Raw genomic sequence first — 17,336 nt, 5'->3', positions numbered from 1 at the left:
GAAAAAAAACCTCCTGTTGAGTTTGAAAAGAAACAAAATAATACTTCAAAAGGAGCAAAAAGCCCGAATCAGGATCCTTGTTTCCCTGCGGACTTAATGGGCACTTAAGCAAGATTGACGTCAGCCAACATGGTGCGTGCAGATTCTGCGAAGATGCAGAAGAGACCCCAACGCACCTATAGCTACATTGTGCAAGCACTAAAACTAGGCATAGTAATAAAATTCCTTGAAGAACTGGGACTCACCTAATAGCTCTCAAAGGCGCAGTATGCCAAATTAACCTGAATCTGCATCTACAAGCAATGATCGTACCAAATCTGAGGCACAGATTTTCTTTGATACAACATGAAGTTGTTTGCTACCAAAGTTTTAGTTTTAAACAAAGCCACTCTAAGAAATGCAAGAAAATTGGTTGACAGTACGCTGTAAAATGGTGTAGAATGCCGCGGAAATGGGTTTTATAATTTATTCCGTGGAAGAGATATTTTTTTTTACGGATTTGTCACTCCAATACACAACTTTTGAAAGTAATGTATTTAAATTCTACTCTAAATTGTCTAAAGTCATTTACTGAACCCTTTCTGTTCAAGTGAAGGCCATTTCTCTGGCACAAATCTACACAATTTAAATTTTAATTAATTTTTAATTTCTGATGAATTTCGAAAATTCACTATGCCGTGAGGAAACCTGAGGAAACCAAAAAGTTTTACTTGTGTCCAAATTTCCTCTTAGGGACATAAAACCCACACATGGACTTTCCCTCTGCCCTGGAGGCTTTACTAGTGAGCTTGAAAGAATAAAAGAGGATGATCATAAGAGCTCCCTGGAAGCGATTAGTTTCGACAAATCAAAAGATTGAATCAATTACATTATGTGTTAGGAATATCATCGAGGAAAAGGAAAAAGGGGAAGAACCATTTTGGATCCCTGCACACTGTGGAATCCAAGGGGAACAAGCGACTCCCTTGCCAGGACATTTCAGGACTTTTCAGGACTTTTATACTTTCATCAAAAATAGAGTTAAAGTTAGTAAGAAATGTGTGGTACTGTGTGGTTTACATAACAATGTTTATAAATCCCAGGCCCTGAAGATGATCTCAATAAAGATCGAAACGTTGGCACGATGAAGAAAATGTCTTTCTAAAACCTACGTCACACCAGATCGCATCTCACGATCTCCGAATAATCAAGTTAGTAAGAAAACGGTCTCGATTATAAAGGATTACACAGATTTCGGCTACACCCAGATTTGCCAATATTCCAGTAGGAAAATTCACACTAAGATCCAACCATTAAGCAAATGGTATCTTGATGATAAAATGATAAAAACGACATATGTAGTGAAAATACGCTGCTGCACAACTTTATAAAGTGTCCATTTTACGAACAGGAACGAAAAAATATAAAAAAATTATAACCGACATTAAAAAGAAAATAAAGGATATGGTGACATACACAAAAATCATTAGTTCCGGTCCATGGAAACTTATTTTAAACTTACTAAAGGCGAAAAGAAGAGTAATATGATTAGAGAGTTGTAAATAACCGAATTGTTGTTTCTTTAACCCTGAAAACGGGTCAACTTTTAGTTTGTCAGTTCTATTAAAAAATTTGTTCAAAATTTTAATTTAACTTGAGAAATTGACATTTTTCTCAGTTTTTTCCTCAGTGCATCAACGATTGCTGGAAAGCGGTTCTGTCCATAGATTTGTTGCAAGCACTTGAGGCATTTTAACTTTTGTTGTGACGGCGAAAGAGATGAAAAAAGGTCCTAGACAATGTATTAGGAATAATGGAATGCAATACGAGAGCTTTCTGCAGCAGACTGTCGAGAGTCATAAGGTATGAAAGTATTAGTAGAAATTTTCCTTAATTAGAATTTCTTGTCCAAATATACCGTTAACATTTGATATATTGATATTTTTATTATTAGATGGTTAAAATATATCAAAATATAAAGGAATACGGAAAAAAAGTGGTTGTAAATTTGGAAAGATTAAGCAATTATCTCAAGCATCTAGGTCCGGTTCTGTTTATAACAATAGAAAATTTCTTGTTTTATTATCCAAAAATCCCATTAACATTTTGATTTGTTTATATATTTATTACCAATGGTTCAAATGTACGGTAAAAAAATGTATATAGCAAAAAAGGTTTGTAGATTTGGAAAATAGGACAAATGTATAGTAAAATAAATGGATATAGCAAAAAAGTTTGTAGATTTGGAAACCGTAAGCAATTTTCTCAAGCGTTTAGGTTTGTTCAATTCGTAACAATAGGAAATTTCTTCTTTTATTATCTAAAAATCCCATTAACATTTTAATTTGTTTACATATTTATTAACAATGGTTGAAATGTATGGTAAAATAAATGGATATAGCAAAAAAGTTTGTAGATTTGGAAACCGTAAGCAATTTTCTCAAGCGTTTAGGTTTGTTCAATTCGTAACAATAGGAAATTTCTTCTTTTATTATCTAAAAATCCCATTAACATTTTAATTTGTTTACATATTTATTAACAATGGTTGAAATGTATGGTAAAATAAATGAATATAGCAAAAATGTTGGTAGATTTGGGAACAGTAAGCAATTTTCTCAAGCGTTTAGGCTGGTTCAATTCGTAATAATAGGAAATTTCTTGTTTTATTATCCACAAATACCATTAACATATTTTTTAAGAATAATTCAAATGTATGGTAAAATAAATGTATATAGCAAAAAAGTTTGTAGATTTGGAAACTAAGCAATTTTCTCAAGCGTTTAGGCTGGTTCAATTTAGTTTCCCAAATCTACAAACCATTTTTGCTACTATATATTTGAACCATATTTTAAAAAAAAAATCAACAAATTAAAATTTGTATGTTATTATTGGATGTTAAAACAAGAAATTTCCCTAATTAAATAAAAAAAGAGTCAAATTTAAACTATTATTTCCCAGTAACATTTTGATTTGTTTATTTTGTATAAACTAATGGTTAAAATGTATCAAAATGTAAATGGATCTACAAAATTTGTTTTGTAAATTTGGACTTTAACATATCTGAATAATCATTCTTACTTTCTTATTTTTAATCTATTTTAATGAATTATACGAAAACATTGAATAATTTTTTTTCGTTTTATTACGAAATGATTACAATGAATGAATATTAATATATCACATTAATAATTTGTAGATTTGGAAACTTAAAAAAACTTGTTTTAATGGCTTAAGTAACTTTTTATTCTGTTTATTCAAAAGGCAATCTTTAATTTAATTTTAATTTGTGGTATTACGTTTTTCACTTTGGATGAAATCTTCACCTTCGCTTAAAAACCGGTTCAAAAACTTTTAATGTTGGTCAAATTTTACACGAAATGGAAATCAGTTGGTCCCAATCAGTAGATGGCTTACTCTTTAGACAATTTGAAGTAAATTTTAATAACAACCTCGATTTTGATGATTACGTTACGATTACACCGAATAGCATTGGGAGTTTCGGGTTCATTGGTATTCGTTTTTAACTTTTTATTGGTCATTTGAGAATAAAAAGAAAGTATTTTTTATAGCTGTCTGAACTATACCCTTTAATTTTAAGGTAGGGTCTTTTTTTATTTTTTAACAATAGTTTTTTTTTTAAAATGAATTAATATGTAGAAACGTATTTTAGGTGTTCTATAATAACTACGTTATTTTCTTTATTGGATTTTAAAATAACGTTCTTGTTACTTTTTAACTTTTTATCAATAGACTTAAATATACATGGGATATTTAATTCTTTGACGTTACATTTATCAAGTTTGGTTTAATTACTTCAGCACATTTATATTTTATATTTGTGTTTATTGTACTACAATCAACCGATGGATAGTACAATAGTTTTGTTTTATCACGTTCTGTTTTTGGTACAAACAAAAAAGTTGATTATACATAAATTATATAGTCAAAGAGATAGAAAACATTTTTACCAATATTTTGTTCACATTAGGTTTGCCTCATTATTGTCTCCATTTAAATGGGATAAATTCGATTATATCAATACGGTCAAAAGTTAAATTTATCATTGATAAAACAAAATACCATGGATAAAAAAATTAAAAACATGAAGTACGGTAAACTTAAAAATATTCATAAAGACTAAACAACTCCAATCAAATTTTACCTTTTTTGGTTATAAACTTAACAAACAGACCTAAATAAAGAAGAAAATAATTTATTAAATAAAGGCTTAAAATTACTTCAAAAAACAGAATTAGGGGACCGCGGTAGCCGAGTGGTTAGCATGAGAGATTCTCACGCCGCGGTCGTGGGTTCGATTCCCACCGTCGCCTCTGGCCCTTTTTTCCCGATAACCCCCAATTTGAACACACAAGAATTCGTACCATGGCTAATATGCAAGATCATAAGGCAAAAAAAAAAAAAACAGAACTAGATTCAACGAAGCTACTATCCCTTGGTTCATCGGTTGATTGTAGCAAAATAATTAAAAATATAAAATATAAATGTGCTGAAGTAATTAAACCAAGCCTGATAAATCTAAACGTCAAAGAATTAAATATCCCACGTACAATTAGGTCTTTTGGTAAAAAGTTTAACAATAACATTATTTAGCGGATAAACAAAATAGTAATTATCCTTGATAACAAAAAGTACGTTTCTAAAGTTGAAGAATTCCTAAACAATAACGATTGAAAATAAATAAAAAAAGACCCCACTTTAAAATTAAAAACTAGAGTTTACCACAAGCACGCGATAAAAATAGATAAAATAATTAAAAACCCCACTAACGTCAAACCTACATTCTATTTAAAATTCTTTAGATTTAATAAAACAATTAAAGAACATAAATATACCTAACAACTATGTTTTAGTGTCATTTGATCTTACTAGTTTATTTACAAATATCCCTCTTAAAGAATGTACTAAATTAATAGGACAAAAATTTCTCACATCCTACATGTATTTGTAAAATTTAAACAATATTTATAAATCCCAGGCCCTGAAGATGATCTCAATAAAGGTGGAAACGTTGGCACGAAAAAGAAAATGTTTTTCTAAAACCTACGTCACACCAGACCGCATCTCGTATCATATCTAATTATTGCAAATTTAATAATAAATTTTATGAAATGAAAAGGTTACCAATGAGGTACCCATTATCCCCATTTTGTGCCCAAATATTCATGGATGACTGAAAAAATTATTTTCAAATAAAATAACCAATTAATTAAATCTGTCCTTTTTTGGAAAGGCTATGTTATTTGTTATTTGAAGTATATGGCCGGGCTTCTGTAGAGGATCTAAAAGAATTCTTCCAATTAATTAATTCTTTACACCCTAGAATAATTTTTAAATTGGAAATAAATAAAGGCTTAAAACTGTACATAACAAATGACCTAATTGAAATGGACGTACATAGAAAACCCAAAACTACAGACACCATATCAGCAGATTCTTCTCACCCGTATACAGTGTGTTCAGCTACTCGAGTTACAAACTTTGCCAGTAGATTATACATTCAAAAAGGAACCAAAAGGCCTAATTAACTATGGTCCGAATCTCAACAGTTTCTCAGATCTTCCCCTTTTTTTTCGATTTTTGAAGATTTCACGATTTTGCTTCAACGATAACTCCAACTAAGACTGAATAAACATAAAACATAATAGGTCCGGTTCCGGACGCCCTAGGATAACAGAATCATAGGATGACCGTTTTTTGACTTTCAGAATTTTGCGAAAACGGTACTTCCTGTTGTTCAAGGGTTCATCAGCTCCAGAGAGTTCGAGGTGTCCAAATTTCTGAACGCACTGATCTAAGAAGATTAAATCAGTATGGACTGATGGCTTTTCGCCCCCTAAGAGGACCAGAATGCACAGTTGCACGATTCGCATATGCTCGAGAAAACAGTCATTGGTCTTTGGACGATTGGTCTGATGTACTTGTAAACAGATCCGTGTAGATTTGCGATCTCTTGAATGAGGGCTTGAAAAAGTGTGGAGAAGACGAAAGGTATGAAGCTTGTAATTTTTCCCAGAGCCATCCTTTTCAACGTAGCTCAGTGACGGTGTGGGCGGGAATTTCAATGTAGAGTCGCACAGAGTTGCATGTTGTTCATGGAGGGTCTTTGACGGCCATACGTGGATGAACTTTTGGAACATCATGCGTTGCCTATCTTCGATGAAATCAGCGACAATCCTATTCTAATGCACGATAATGCCCGTCAACATGTCGCTCGCATCGTACAAATCGTTCCTTCAAAAGCATAACACCAGGGTCTTAGCCTGGCCAGCCCTTTCTCCAGACTTGAACCCCATGGAACATTTATGGGATAACCTCAAAAGACGAATAAGAGCACGTCCATCACTTCCTGTACACTCCACGATCTTGAAAGGTATCTTCGTGAAGAATGGGCTAACCTCCAGCAAAGAGACATTTCCAGACTGGTAGAAAGTATGCCGAGGTATCTTAACGATGGAATTAAGGCAAGAGGAGGAAATACGCGATATTGAAATGTTAATTAGAAATCTAAAACAAAATTAAAACAAATTTTATCTGTCCGTCTTTTTTAAAATGTATTTTATTTTTTTTTTTTTTTAATTTTCCTTAGCAATTTACTTTTTTTACTTTTTAGACAAAGATTCAATTATTAAACGTTAAAAACTATATACAAATCGTGTTATATTACAAGTGGGCGGAATTTTTTGCCTGTCAGTATATTTATTAGGTTAATATTTAGTTGTGTTATAATTCAAATTTTTCGCATCGTTGAAAACGACAAATCTGTGAGTAGAACCATCATTGACAAAACACGATTCCACGTGCTCACTCCAACTTCATCGTTTTTATTATGAAAAAGATCTTCGCAATGAAACATAATGCTTCGTGTTAACATTGTACAAAAAGTCGAGTGATCGGTTTTAATAGAAAATACCCTGAAGTGGTTTAGTATTATTGGGAAGTCTTATTTCCACGGATTGGAGGTATAAAGGGTTCATTGAAGTTGAATGAGGAACATTTTTTGGGGTGCAGGGGAGGGCGGCGTGGGGGCAGTGAGGCTGACCACCCCGTCAGTATTTTAAGTCTCAACAAGTCGGACGGGTTGCTTTTCCTCCGGCACCCCTTCCCAATTATTGGCCGGTCTAACCGCCTCCCTCCGCCACTCCAGACTGGAGAATTAAACCTAAGCTCTTATTGTGGCCAGTTAATTATGAGATGTTTAGGATCACTTGAAACCTCTTTGTCAGACTCTGTTTCTAAGAGCAATTATCCAAGTCGCTTTTCCATGCAGAAATTAATTCAGATCTAACCCTCCGCAAACGGCCCTAAGTTAAAAATTAAACGGGAAAAAAGTAGCACTACCCTCTTTCAAACACTTTTTCATCTGAAACGATTTTATACTTGAATCAATTATATCAAACTTCTGAGCCCTGTTAAGCTGGGCGTAAGGACAATAATGAATTTCTTATTTTATAACAAATGCGTTGTACGCAAAAATTAAATTAATATCCATTTATTTTGCTTATATTTTTACGAACAAATGGTTCAAATATGTAAAAATGGGTAAATGGCAAAAATAATTTGTAGATTCTGGAACTTAATTAATTACCTCGGTTACGGTTCAGTTCGTAGCAATAGGAAACTTTTTGTTTTATTATCTAAAAATCCCATTAACATTTTAATTTGTTTACACATTTATTAACAATGGTTCAAATGTGCGGTCAAATAAATGGACATAGCAAAAAAAATCGTAGACTTGAAAAATGTAAGCAATTATCTCAAGCATCTAGGTCCGGTTCTGTTTATAACAATAGAAAATTTAACAATGGTTCAAATGTGCAGTCAAATAAATGGATGTAGCAAAAAAGGTTTGTAAATTTGTAAACTGTAAGCATCTCAAGTTTCTAGGCTCGGTTCAATTAGTGATTATAGAAAATTTCTTATTTTATTATCCAAAAAACCCATTAACATTTTGATTTGTTTATTTTTTTATTTATTAACAATGGTTCAAATGTATGGTAAAAAATGGATATAGCCCAAAATGTTTGTAGATTGAGACTTAAAGCAATTATCTCAAGATTCTAGGCTCGGTTCAATATGTAACCATAGAAGATGTTTTCTATTATTATCTAATAATCCCATTAGTATTTTGCTTTGTTTATATATTTATTAACAATGGTTAAAATGTAGGGTCAAATAAATGGATGTAGCAAAAAAGGTTCGTAATTATGTAAACTGTAAGCAATAATCTCAAGCATTTAGGCTTGGTTCAATTCGTAACAATAGGAATTTTTTTGTTTTATTATCCGAAAATCCCATTAAAATTTTGATTTGTTTATTTATTAATTAATTAACAATGGTTCAAATCGCACAAAATGTTTGTAGATTGAGAATTTAAGCAATTATCTCAAGATTCTAGGCTCGGTTCAATTAGTGAATATAGAAAATTTCTTGTTTTATTATCCAAAAATCCCATTAAAATTTTGATTTGTTTATATATTTATTACAATGGTTATGGTTTGTAGATCTGGAAACAGTCAGCAATTATCTCAAGCATTCTTTCGTGACAATTAGTAACAATAAGAAATTTTTTTTTAATATACAAAAATCCCATTAACATTTTGTAAAATTTATGAGAAGATACATTTTAACTCAAAAACAATAAGAATTTTTAAGACCGCTGACGAACACATAACTGACTGTGACAAAAAAACGAATTGTACATTGGTTAACCAACCAATTGTTGGGTTGTTCGATAGGTAAGTGCATTTTTTTAAACTGAAAATTTTTTGTGCTGACATCAGTATTGATTTCTTTACTGCATAATATTCAAAAAAGATTAAAAACAGGCGAAAAAAAGGACAATTTATCTTTATCGGCTTCAAATGTAGTGCGTATTGATTGAAAAAACCCAATTGTAGAAATACATCCGCAACGATACTAAGATGCTGAACACTTTTTAAGTTTTCGTCAAGTTCAGTTTATTTCAAAACTTAGCGTTTACGAAAAATAACAGTTAACTCTTAACACTAATGGACGATGTGGCATAGCCGGCATTTTGTAAACGCCATTTTGTAAAAGAAAAACCGGTTTCGAATCGTCGGTAACAATGGAAGTAATAGGATACAGGAGAATTTAGATGCGGAGGGGGCTTCCAGTTACCTTTAATGTCGGTATAAACGGTCGTAAATGAGGGGGGTGCTTTGCCTACTGGGGTCATTACTGTCAAAGCGATAGGTCAAACAAGGCGGCCCTAATTTTCATACTCGCCTCCAAATTTAAATAAGTTCCAATGTAAAGCCATTTTTTTCAGATCGGGGCTCATTTCAAATTCAAAAGACAATTACTACGATTCGTTAGGCAGAGCATTTGTGACATTTGCAAGATTTAGAAAAAATTTTACAAACAATTCCCGATATACAAAGAATTTTCCAAAAAGGATCTAGCTTTTACCGCATCTTACAGTCCTGACCTAGCTTTTTTAGACTACCTCTTCGGAACATACATTCGTTCAGGTTAAATAGTTGCTTAAAAAAAAAAATCTAGAAGGTGGTAGAAGATAAAACCAGTGGTACCGTCAGGGAATCTAGTAGCTTTTCTCTGGATGAATATTAAAAATGGCACACAAAATATTTTTTTTTCTATTCTTCTTTTATGTTCTCTATATCAGCCTTGGTGCTTGCGTACTTAAGGGCAATGCTTCGAACCGAAATCCAGCCGCGAGATGAGTCGTTGCTTGATCAACTTTGATCCAACTGTGTTAATTGACATAGTTTTATTAAATAAATAAATACACGAATAATCTGACATAATTTTAATCCGTAAGTGACAAAATTAGATAAGAGAATAATATTGAGGAACAACATGAGAGTTCTAAGTGGATTCTTGGTGTCGAAAATTTGCCACTAATTAATTAAAGACATTAGGTTAATTTATGTAATTTAACTAAGAAATGGGGCTTTTCTTTCTTTACTCTGGCGTTATTTAATAATTAAGTTGAAATATGTAAAGTAATTCTGTCATTCAGGAGGGCTTAACAACTTACCCGGTGAGTGTCGCGGTCGAGGGGTCCAACTACTTTACATTAACTTTTTCATACTATAATCCATTTAAAAGGCCTCTGCTAGGATTCGAACCCAGAACCGCTAGAGTAGCAAATAGGAGTCGGACGGCTGCCACTCTCCACCGCAGTACCCATTTGTTCAGATTATTATTATTTGTTACTATTATTTTCGTCTTTGAGCGATCGGCTGACATCAGACAACCTTAGAAGGACAGGTACTATTACTACGTATATTCGATTGTCATATACCAGCCACTTCTGTCGGTTTGGTCATTTATGTCAAGGGGAACCTGTTCGTTTCATAATCCGTTGTAGGGAGATTTGAAGTGGTCGACAAGTATATCAAAATGTTTGTATTTTGGCGAGATATGTTTTTTAAACACAGAAAAAATTGGTCCAAACGGTCTGATTGCCGGCCACTTTTATTGTGATATTTAGAAAATTGTAAAACAAAATATTTTGCTTAGATTGTCAAGGGAGCATTTCTAAAAAATTTCCTCCCGTCTCAAAACCAGTAGGCACAAAAGTTAAACCGATAATTGAGAAATCTGTATACACATTTATTCTCAACGTTTGTTTTTATTTGCAAAAACCAAAATTTGCTGGACAAAAGAATCAACTATTTGCATGGGGTAAGTTTGTACGTGATACATAATCGGTCTATGTTTTATCTTATCTTCTCATTCTTGCTATAAATCAGGCCTATCCGTAATAAATAGTTAAAAGCAATCTAGGTTTCTTACGCAGCACGCTGGAAAAGGTACGATGAAAAAAGGAGGAATAAAAGAAGAGAGAGACAAGTTTTCTTTTTGTTCAGTTTGCCGTAAAAATACTTAAAATAAATTCGATGCTTATAAATATAAATAAATATATGTACATATATTTCAAAAAATAAATACACCCCACGACCTTATAAAAGAATTAGGCAAAAATTACATAGTCAAGATGACAAAACAGTCAAAACGTGTCAGACAGATCAACACAGCGAAGATAGGCAGACCAAAATGATCGGTTGGCCAAATTTCAAGTTCATCACCCCAAAATTTCAATATAAGTTTAGCCAACTTCTAAACCAATAGTTCAACATACATGAAATAAAGCTCAGTTTTAATGAAAAAAGGCGGGTACCGCAAGCCATCATCGAGGTAGTCCTGATCTCTTTACAGAATACGCTACAGACATTCCTCATAAGTTAAGAAACCTCCGGAACCGTCCGTCTCTCCAGTTTAAAAGAAATGAAGGATCATACACAGACTTTCACTCTTCGCCGTACCAGACCTCCACCATATTTCTTTGGGACTTTACTTGGAACCTGACAATCGACTCAAAAGTATTGAACAGACGATATAAACTACTTGACAACAGATCGAAACTCTCCCTAATAAATAAATATATAAAAAGCCTCATCTTTCCATCATTACTTCAATAAAATTGGACGTACTGAATAGAACTATTCAGAAAAATCCAGCCACTTCAGTCCAATATCCATCGAACCACTACACTACATCCTAGCTACGTACTTCCTATCTAACCTTATAAGAAAATTCACAACCTCTTAACCAATAATCCAAGCCAATATTTATTGGAAAAAATAATGCAATTCAAACTGGGAAATAAATAGGTTAAAAATAATCATCCACTATGCCAAATCGGGTGTACCGCAAGGCAGCATCCTTAGTCACATTCAGTCACATTGTTCAGCATACTCTACTGACATTCCAATCGATCCCGATACTCTTCACATATGCAGACGATAGTATCATCTTCACCCAAATCTAGCCCTTTAGATACCTCCAGGATTATCTCTCCTCTTTGTAAGAATGGTTCAAGAAATGGAGTATCAGACTCGAGAAAACCGAATTTCAGTAAACTGCCTTCACCATCGCTGTGTCTCTTCTGATTTACTACAACTCCTCCTTAGTAGTTTTGCCAAGCGCACTCAAAAAACTTATTTGAAACCATGACACTCGATTCAAAAGAGTAGAATTGAACGATATGAACTGCTCAAAAGACTGCTTGACAACAGATCACAACAAAAGAAACGGAATTGAACTATCCTAATGAATCCAGTCACTCCAGAACAAAATCTTTCTAACTATTGTCCAAATTCCTTAGTTGGAATCCAACCTTACTATCCAATGTATCCTCGAAAAAGCAGGACTTTGTTACAAACGCCATAAAACCCTGGACTCTCATCCCAACCCCTTCCTGTTCGTAGTCAGACACCTTTTTAGTTTAAACCCTTCCAGACTACCCTCTAAGACAAGACGCCGAGAGCACCAACCTTCTAGCGATTTCCTCCCTAGGAACCTAATTTATCGTATATGGAACTTTTTCTTTCTTTACCCTGGCGTTACTTAAAAATTAAGATTAATTAAGTTACGTATTTCGTGTCGTACAGGGCCCAGAACCGCAAGCGTGGCAAATACGAGCCTAACCACACGTCCACCGCTGTCAAACAAAGTAAAGTAATTCCTGTCGTACAGAATCGCTTAAAAAAATCTAATCTACTAATCTCTAATATTTTCTCCAATAAACCACTAAAAAAGCTCTAGTGCTGTTGCAACTTTTAGTCTTACAATATAAATTTCGTCAAGAAAAAGTTGTTGTAGCTCTTGTAACATGATAATTTAAAAAATCGAAGTTGTGTTCAGTATCCTTTATAATTCAAAACTAAAATAAAATCGAATGAAAGATTTGAATTGTACGTTAAAAAAAATTATAATCGATCTCTAACAGTTAATAAGAAAACCGGCTGTATTCCCGTTAGCATTGACAACCTGTATATAAAATTTTAAATTTCTTAATTTTAAGATAGAAATTCGTTGATAGAATATGCTTTGGATGATGAATCGTCTGTCTTATTCGTCCTATAATAAAAACAATTTCAAAGCACAAATATATTTTATAGATGAAAGAATTTATCCTATGAAAAATTCTATTTTGTGGGGCTTTTTTATTGATTTTTTAAAAAATAAAAATTGCAATATTTCAACGTTTCGGCAATCCTGTGCAGAAACATTTTCAAAAACAAAAACAACCAGCCATGTTGGCGTTTTTTTAAACTTTTGTTGAAATAATCTTTTATTTTAAAATGATTATTCAATATTAAGGTAAATATTATTAATAAATTAATTTATAAAATATATAAAATAACTAGAATAATGAAAATTAATTTTTTTTACAGAAATAAAATATTTGTTTCATGAAAATGGCACAGGATCGGCAAAACCTTGAAAAAAAAGTCACCTTCAATATTAAAAAGACAACAAAAAAGAAATTTTTTATTTATAAAAAGGAAAAGAAGATAATGAAGAAAATGTTGGCTTTGAACGATAAATCGTCTATTTTATTTGTCCTACAATAGAAACAATTTAAAAGAACAAAACTATTTTATAGATGAAAGATTTTATCCTAAGAAAAATTCTTTTTTTTGTGGGCGTTTTTTTTAATGAAGATTAAAAAAAACGATATTTCCAGATTTCGGCGGTCCTGTGCCATTAAAAAATTTTTTATTTCTTCAATATTTTTAATTTTACATTCTTTACAATATTTAATATATTTTTATAAACTAATTTATTAATTATATTTAGCTTAAGGTTGTATAAAAATTTGAAAATAAAAATTTCAACAAAAGTTGGAAAAACCGCCAACATGGCTGGTAGTTTTTGTTTTTTGAAATGTCACAAAAATATTTTATAGATGAAAGATTTTATCCTATGAAAATAAATTTTCTTTTGAAAATAAAAATTGAGATATTTCAACGTATCGGCGATCCTTGCCATTTTCAAAAAGTATTTTATTTCTGAAACAATTTTTAATTTTAAATTATCCTTTTTAATATTTAACATATTGTTATAATAAATTATTAAAAATATTTAGCTTAACGTTGTATAAACATTATAAAAAACACCCATCCATGTTGGCAACTCAATTTTTTCTCAACTTTTGTTGTTTCAATGTTTTTGTTTTAATTTTGTGTTCAAAATGTTTATATTACGTTAATGTAAATATTATTAATAAATTAATTTATAAAAATATATTACATATCACAAAGAATAATGGAAATTAATTTTTTTTAGGAATATAATATGTGTCTCGAAAATGGCACAGGATCACCAAAACGTTGAAATATTGTAATTTTTACTTGAAGAAAAAAGGCCTACAAAATTTTTTTTTCATAGGATAAAATCTTTCATATATTCAATTTATTCTAAAATTGTTTCTGCCGTAGTACAAATAAAATAGACGATTCACCGTCCAACCCAATATTTTATCAACGAATTTCAATCTTAAAAATAAGAATTTTAAAATTTTTATGTACAAGGTGTCAGGGCTAACGTGTGTATAGCCGGTTTTCTTATTAACCGTTAGAGATAAAATAAAATTGCATATATTTTTAAGTTAAAATTCAAAACATTCATTCGATTTGATTTATTTTTTGAATTATAGAGGGTACTGACACACTTTGATTTCGCAAATACTCTCCAGATCACGATATGGACTTTATAAAAAAGTAAATTCAGTTGTTACTGCCAAACTTTCGACCTATTTTAAGATCATCATCAGGGCAAAACAATCTTAACTATTCTACAGATTGACATAATTAAATTTTTCACAGAGGATTTCAAATTTCTTTGAAAAACCAATCAATACAGTCCTTTGGTATGTTCGTACTGAGTCGGTTTTCAAAGAAGTCTGTAGGCATATCTAAGATTATAGTAGATGATGGGGTTTGGTCTGCGAGTTGGCGAACTCATATTTAAGATTGCTTTTCCCTGATGATGACCTTAAAATAGGTCGAAACCTTGCAGTAACAACTGAATTTGTTTTTTCAACAAGTCTACCGTGATCGAGAGTATTCCTGAGTAGATAGTGATCGATACATCAACACTTAAAATAACTTTGATTTGACCCAGGATCACCGAAACGGAGGAATATCGCAATTTTATTTAAAAAAGACCTTCAATTAAAAAAAATGCCTCCAAAAAAAGAAATTTTTTGCCCATAAAAAAAAGAAAAACAACGAAGAAAAGAAAATTTTATCCTAGTTATGCATGGCTGTACGCAGGAAAACTTCCATACAATAACCCATGTACTTTTTTAAATTTAGTGTTACTTTTAATAAGTATGTAATAAATGATCAATTAGTCGGTGTAACTTCATCGTATAAGAGGACGTGGAAAAAAGCGAGGACGGGCGAACCGAGATAGTTCGATCTGTCAACATCGGCGGGCAATAATCCATGGACTGCTGGAGAACCCAATAGTTGTTTTTATTTAATTAGTTTTAGTTTTGATCTTCCTCCATATTAAAATCGTACAAAAATAACAATAATCCATAAACGGCTTGACAAAGTTAAACTTGAATCAAGCAGTAGCCGTTTTTCTTTTTTTCTTAACAACAAAGGCGGAATAAATTTTTTTTTAATACTGTGCCATTTGTGTATACAGTATTTTATAATTTTTTTTTTTTTTTAAGGCTAAATACCTGTACTTGATCTTTTTCCCCAACTAAGCGTAGAAGACACTCCTGAGCTGGTGCGATTTCAACCCAGTCTAAAAGTACCTCAAACAAACCATCCACCCCTCATCATCAGTACAAATTAAAAAATACTATTTACAACTTGGATGGAATATATAAATAATCCACCTGCTTTACATCAAGAGTCTAGACAACAGATAAGAAAACGAAACTCTAAATATATTAAATTGATAAAGGAATCTTTTTATACATTTGTCCCAAGATGTGAATGAAATAGATTCGGTCATCGTCACACGGGTATGACCTATTCTAAATTTTCAAGCAGTTCAACCGTTTAACAAATGGTTTTATGGCACATCATTCCTTTGTGTAAAAGTAAAAATAAAAGATAAACAAAGTTATGTTAGCTATAGTAGTTTTGTAAGGTAAGTTAACATAGACTATGCGTTTTTTTGCGCGGGAAATAAATGAAAAAAGAAATGCATGGTTAATAAAATATAACGCGTTTCAAGATACACCTAACAACACAGGGTTGAAAAAAAAGCATGAGAAGGAGGTTCACTCACCGGGACTAGTGGGACTGCTTGGTGCCGGCGGTATCGGCGGAAGGGCGAGTAGCGCGGGTTGCTGTTGCTGTTGCTGCGCCGCAGTCTGTTCTGTAGTGTAGACGAGGCCGAGCTCCCTCGCTTCGCTCTCTTCTTGCGCCTGCTGCCGCCTCAGTGCCACCTGGGCGGCCATCACTCGCTGCCTTTCCGCGATCAACGTACATTTTGCGCAGACACAATCACGCCAGCGGCAATACCGTTTGTGGCCCTTTAATGCGGAAACTACACCGTGGTTCCGGCATCTGGCGCATTTCGGCGTCCTCTGGTACCGCTCGCTCGCCCTGAGGAAGAACGCCGGCGGAAACACGGCATGCTGAGACATCAACGCTGACATATCTACTCCTGAAGGTAGACTCATCCTGACTGAACTGACTGTAAAAGTATTTACTCTTCACTCCTACTACTAAACACTAACGGTATTAAGGACCGCCTTCCTCACCCTGGATTGGCCGGGAACGCCCTCTCAACTCCACCCCGCGAAACGACCCCCTCTCGAATTTCGGAAACCCTCCCCGATTTCACCCTTTATCACCGACCACCCCATTTCAAAAACCGGCCGACAAAAACCGATACCACTACCATAACATCTTTACCCCCGTTTCAATAGCATAATGATTTTGCCCGTATTTCAAAAGACCGACACTGTTTAATAATTAACATCTTCTACAATCCTGATGTTTTTTAGTTGGTCCTATTTAACCAAAGTAATGATTTGTAATTTTTATGTAAAATGTGGTCGAGATGATGACGTGGTGTCTCGGGAGACAGTCACAATGGCTGAAAGGTGGTGGCAGCCGATAGTCGTCGGTTCGGGTCTCGCTCGTAGCACTAATTTTTCATCTCAACCACACTGCATATGAAAATTATAAATCTTTTTGCAATGATAAACCAACTTTGGGTCACTTATTAGGTCAGCCTTCAGTCGCTAGTCTGCCCTGCTAAGAAGAAATACCAAAAGAAGAAATCTACTCTTTTGATAGTTTTGAGAGAAATTGAGCTTTGAAGTTTTTTAAGTTGGTCGGTTAGAGCAGCCGAAGGTCGTCGGTTCGGGTCCCGCTCGTGGCACTAATTTTTCATCTCAACCACACTGCACATAAAAATTATAAATCTTTTTGCAATGCTAAACCAACTTTGGGTCACTTATTAGGTCAGCCTTCAGTCGCTAGTCTGCCCTGCTAAGAAGAAATACCAAAAGAAGAAATCTACTC

At 33.0% G+C, this 17,336-nt stretch overlaps 1 protein-coding gene across 1 annotated transcript; it reads right to left on the bottom strand.

Annotated features, from left to right (window-relative positions):
- Positions 1-16,081: 16,081 nt before the first annotated feature.
- Positions 16,082-16,592, bottom strand: LOC106664683 (doublesex- and mab-3-related transcription factor A2-like). Its single transcript, XM_014390615.2, has one exon. It carries the CDS (start codon positions 16,484-16,486, stop codon positions 16,082-16,084), a length of 405 nt encoding a protein of 134 aa, XP_014246101.1. The 5' UTR covers positions 16,487-16,592.
- Between the last annotated feature and the right edge of the window lie 744 nt (positions 16,593-17,336).

Source organism: Cimex lectularius, unplaced genomic scaffold (assembly GCF_000648675.2).
Source record: "Cimex lectularius strain Harlan isolate CLEC.00 unplaced genomic scaffold, Clec_2.1 scaffold107, whole genome shotgun sequence".
Lineage (NCBI taxonomy): Eukaryota > Metazoa > Arthropoda > Insecta > Hemiptera > Cimicidae > Cimex > Cimex lectularius.
Note: the sequence above shows the minus strand (reverse complement) of the source record. Positions and strands in the feature narration are given on the sequence as shown.

Excerpts from the sequence above, each read along its gene's own strand:
- LOC106664683 (XM_014390615.2), bottom strand. The coding sequence starts at position 16,486 with ATGAGTCTACCTTCAGGAGTAGATATGTCAGCGTTGATGTCTCAGCAT.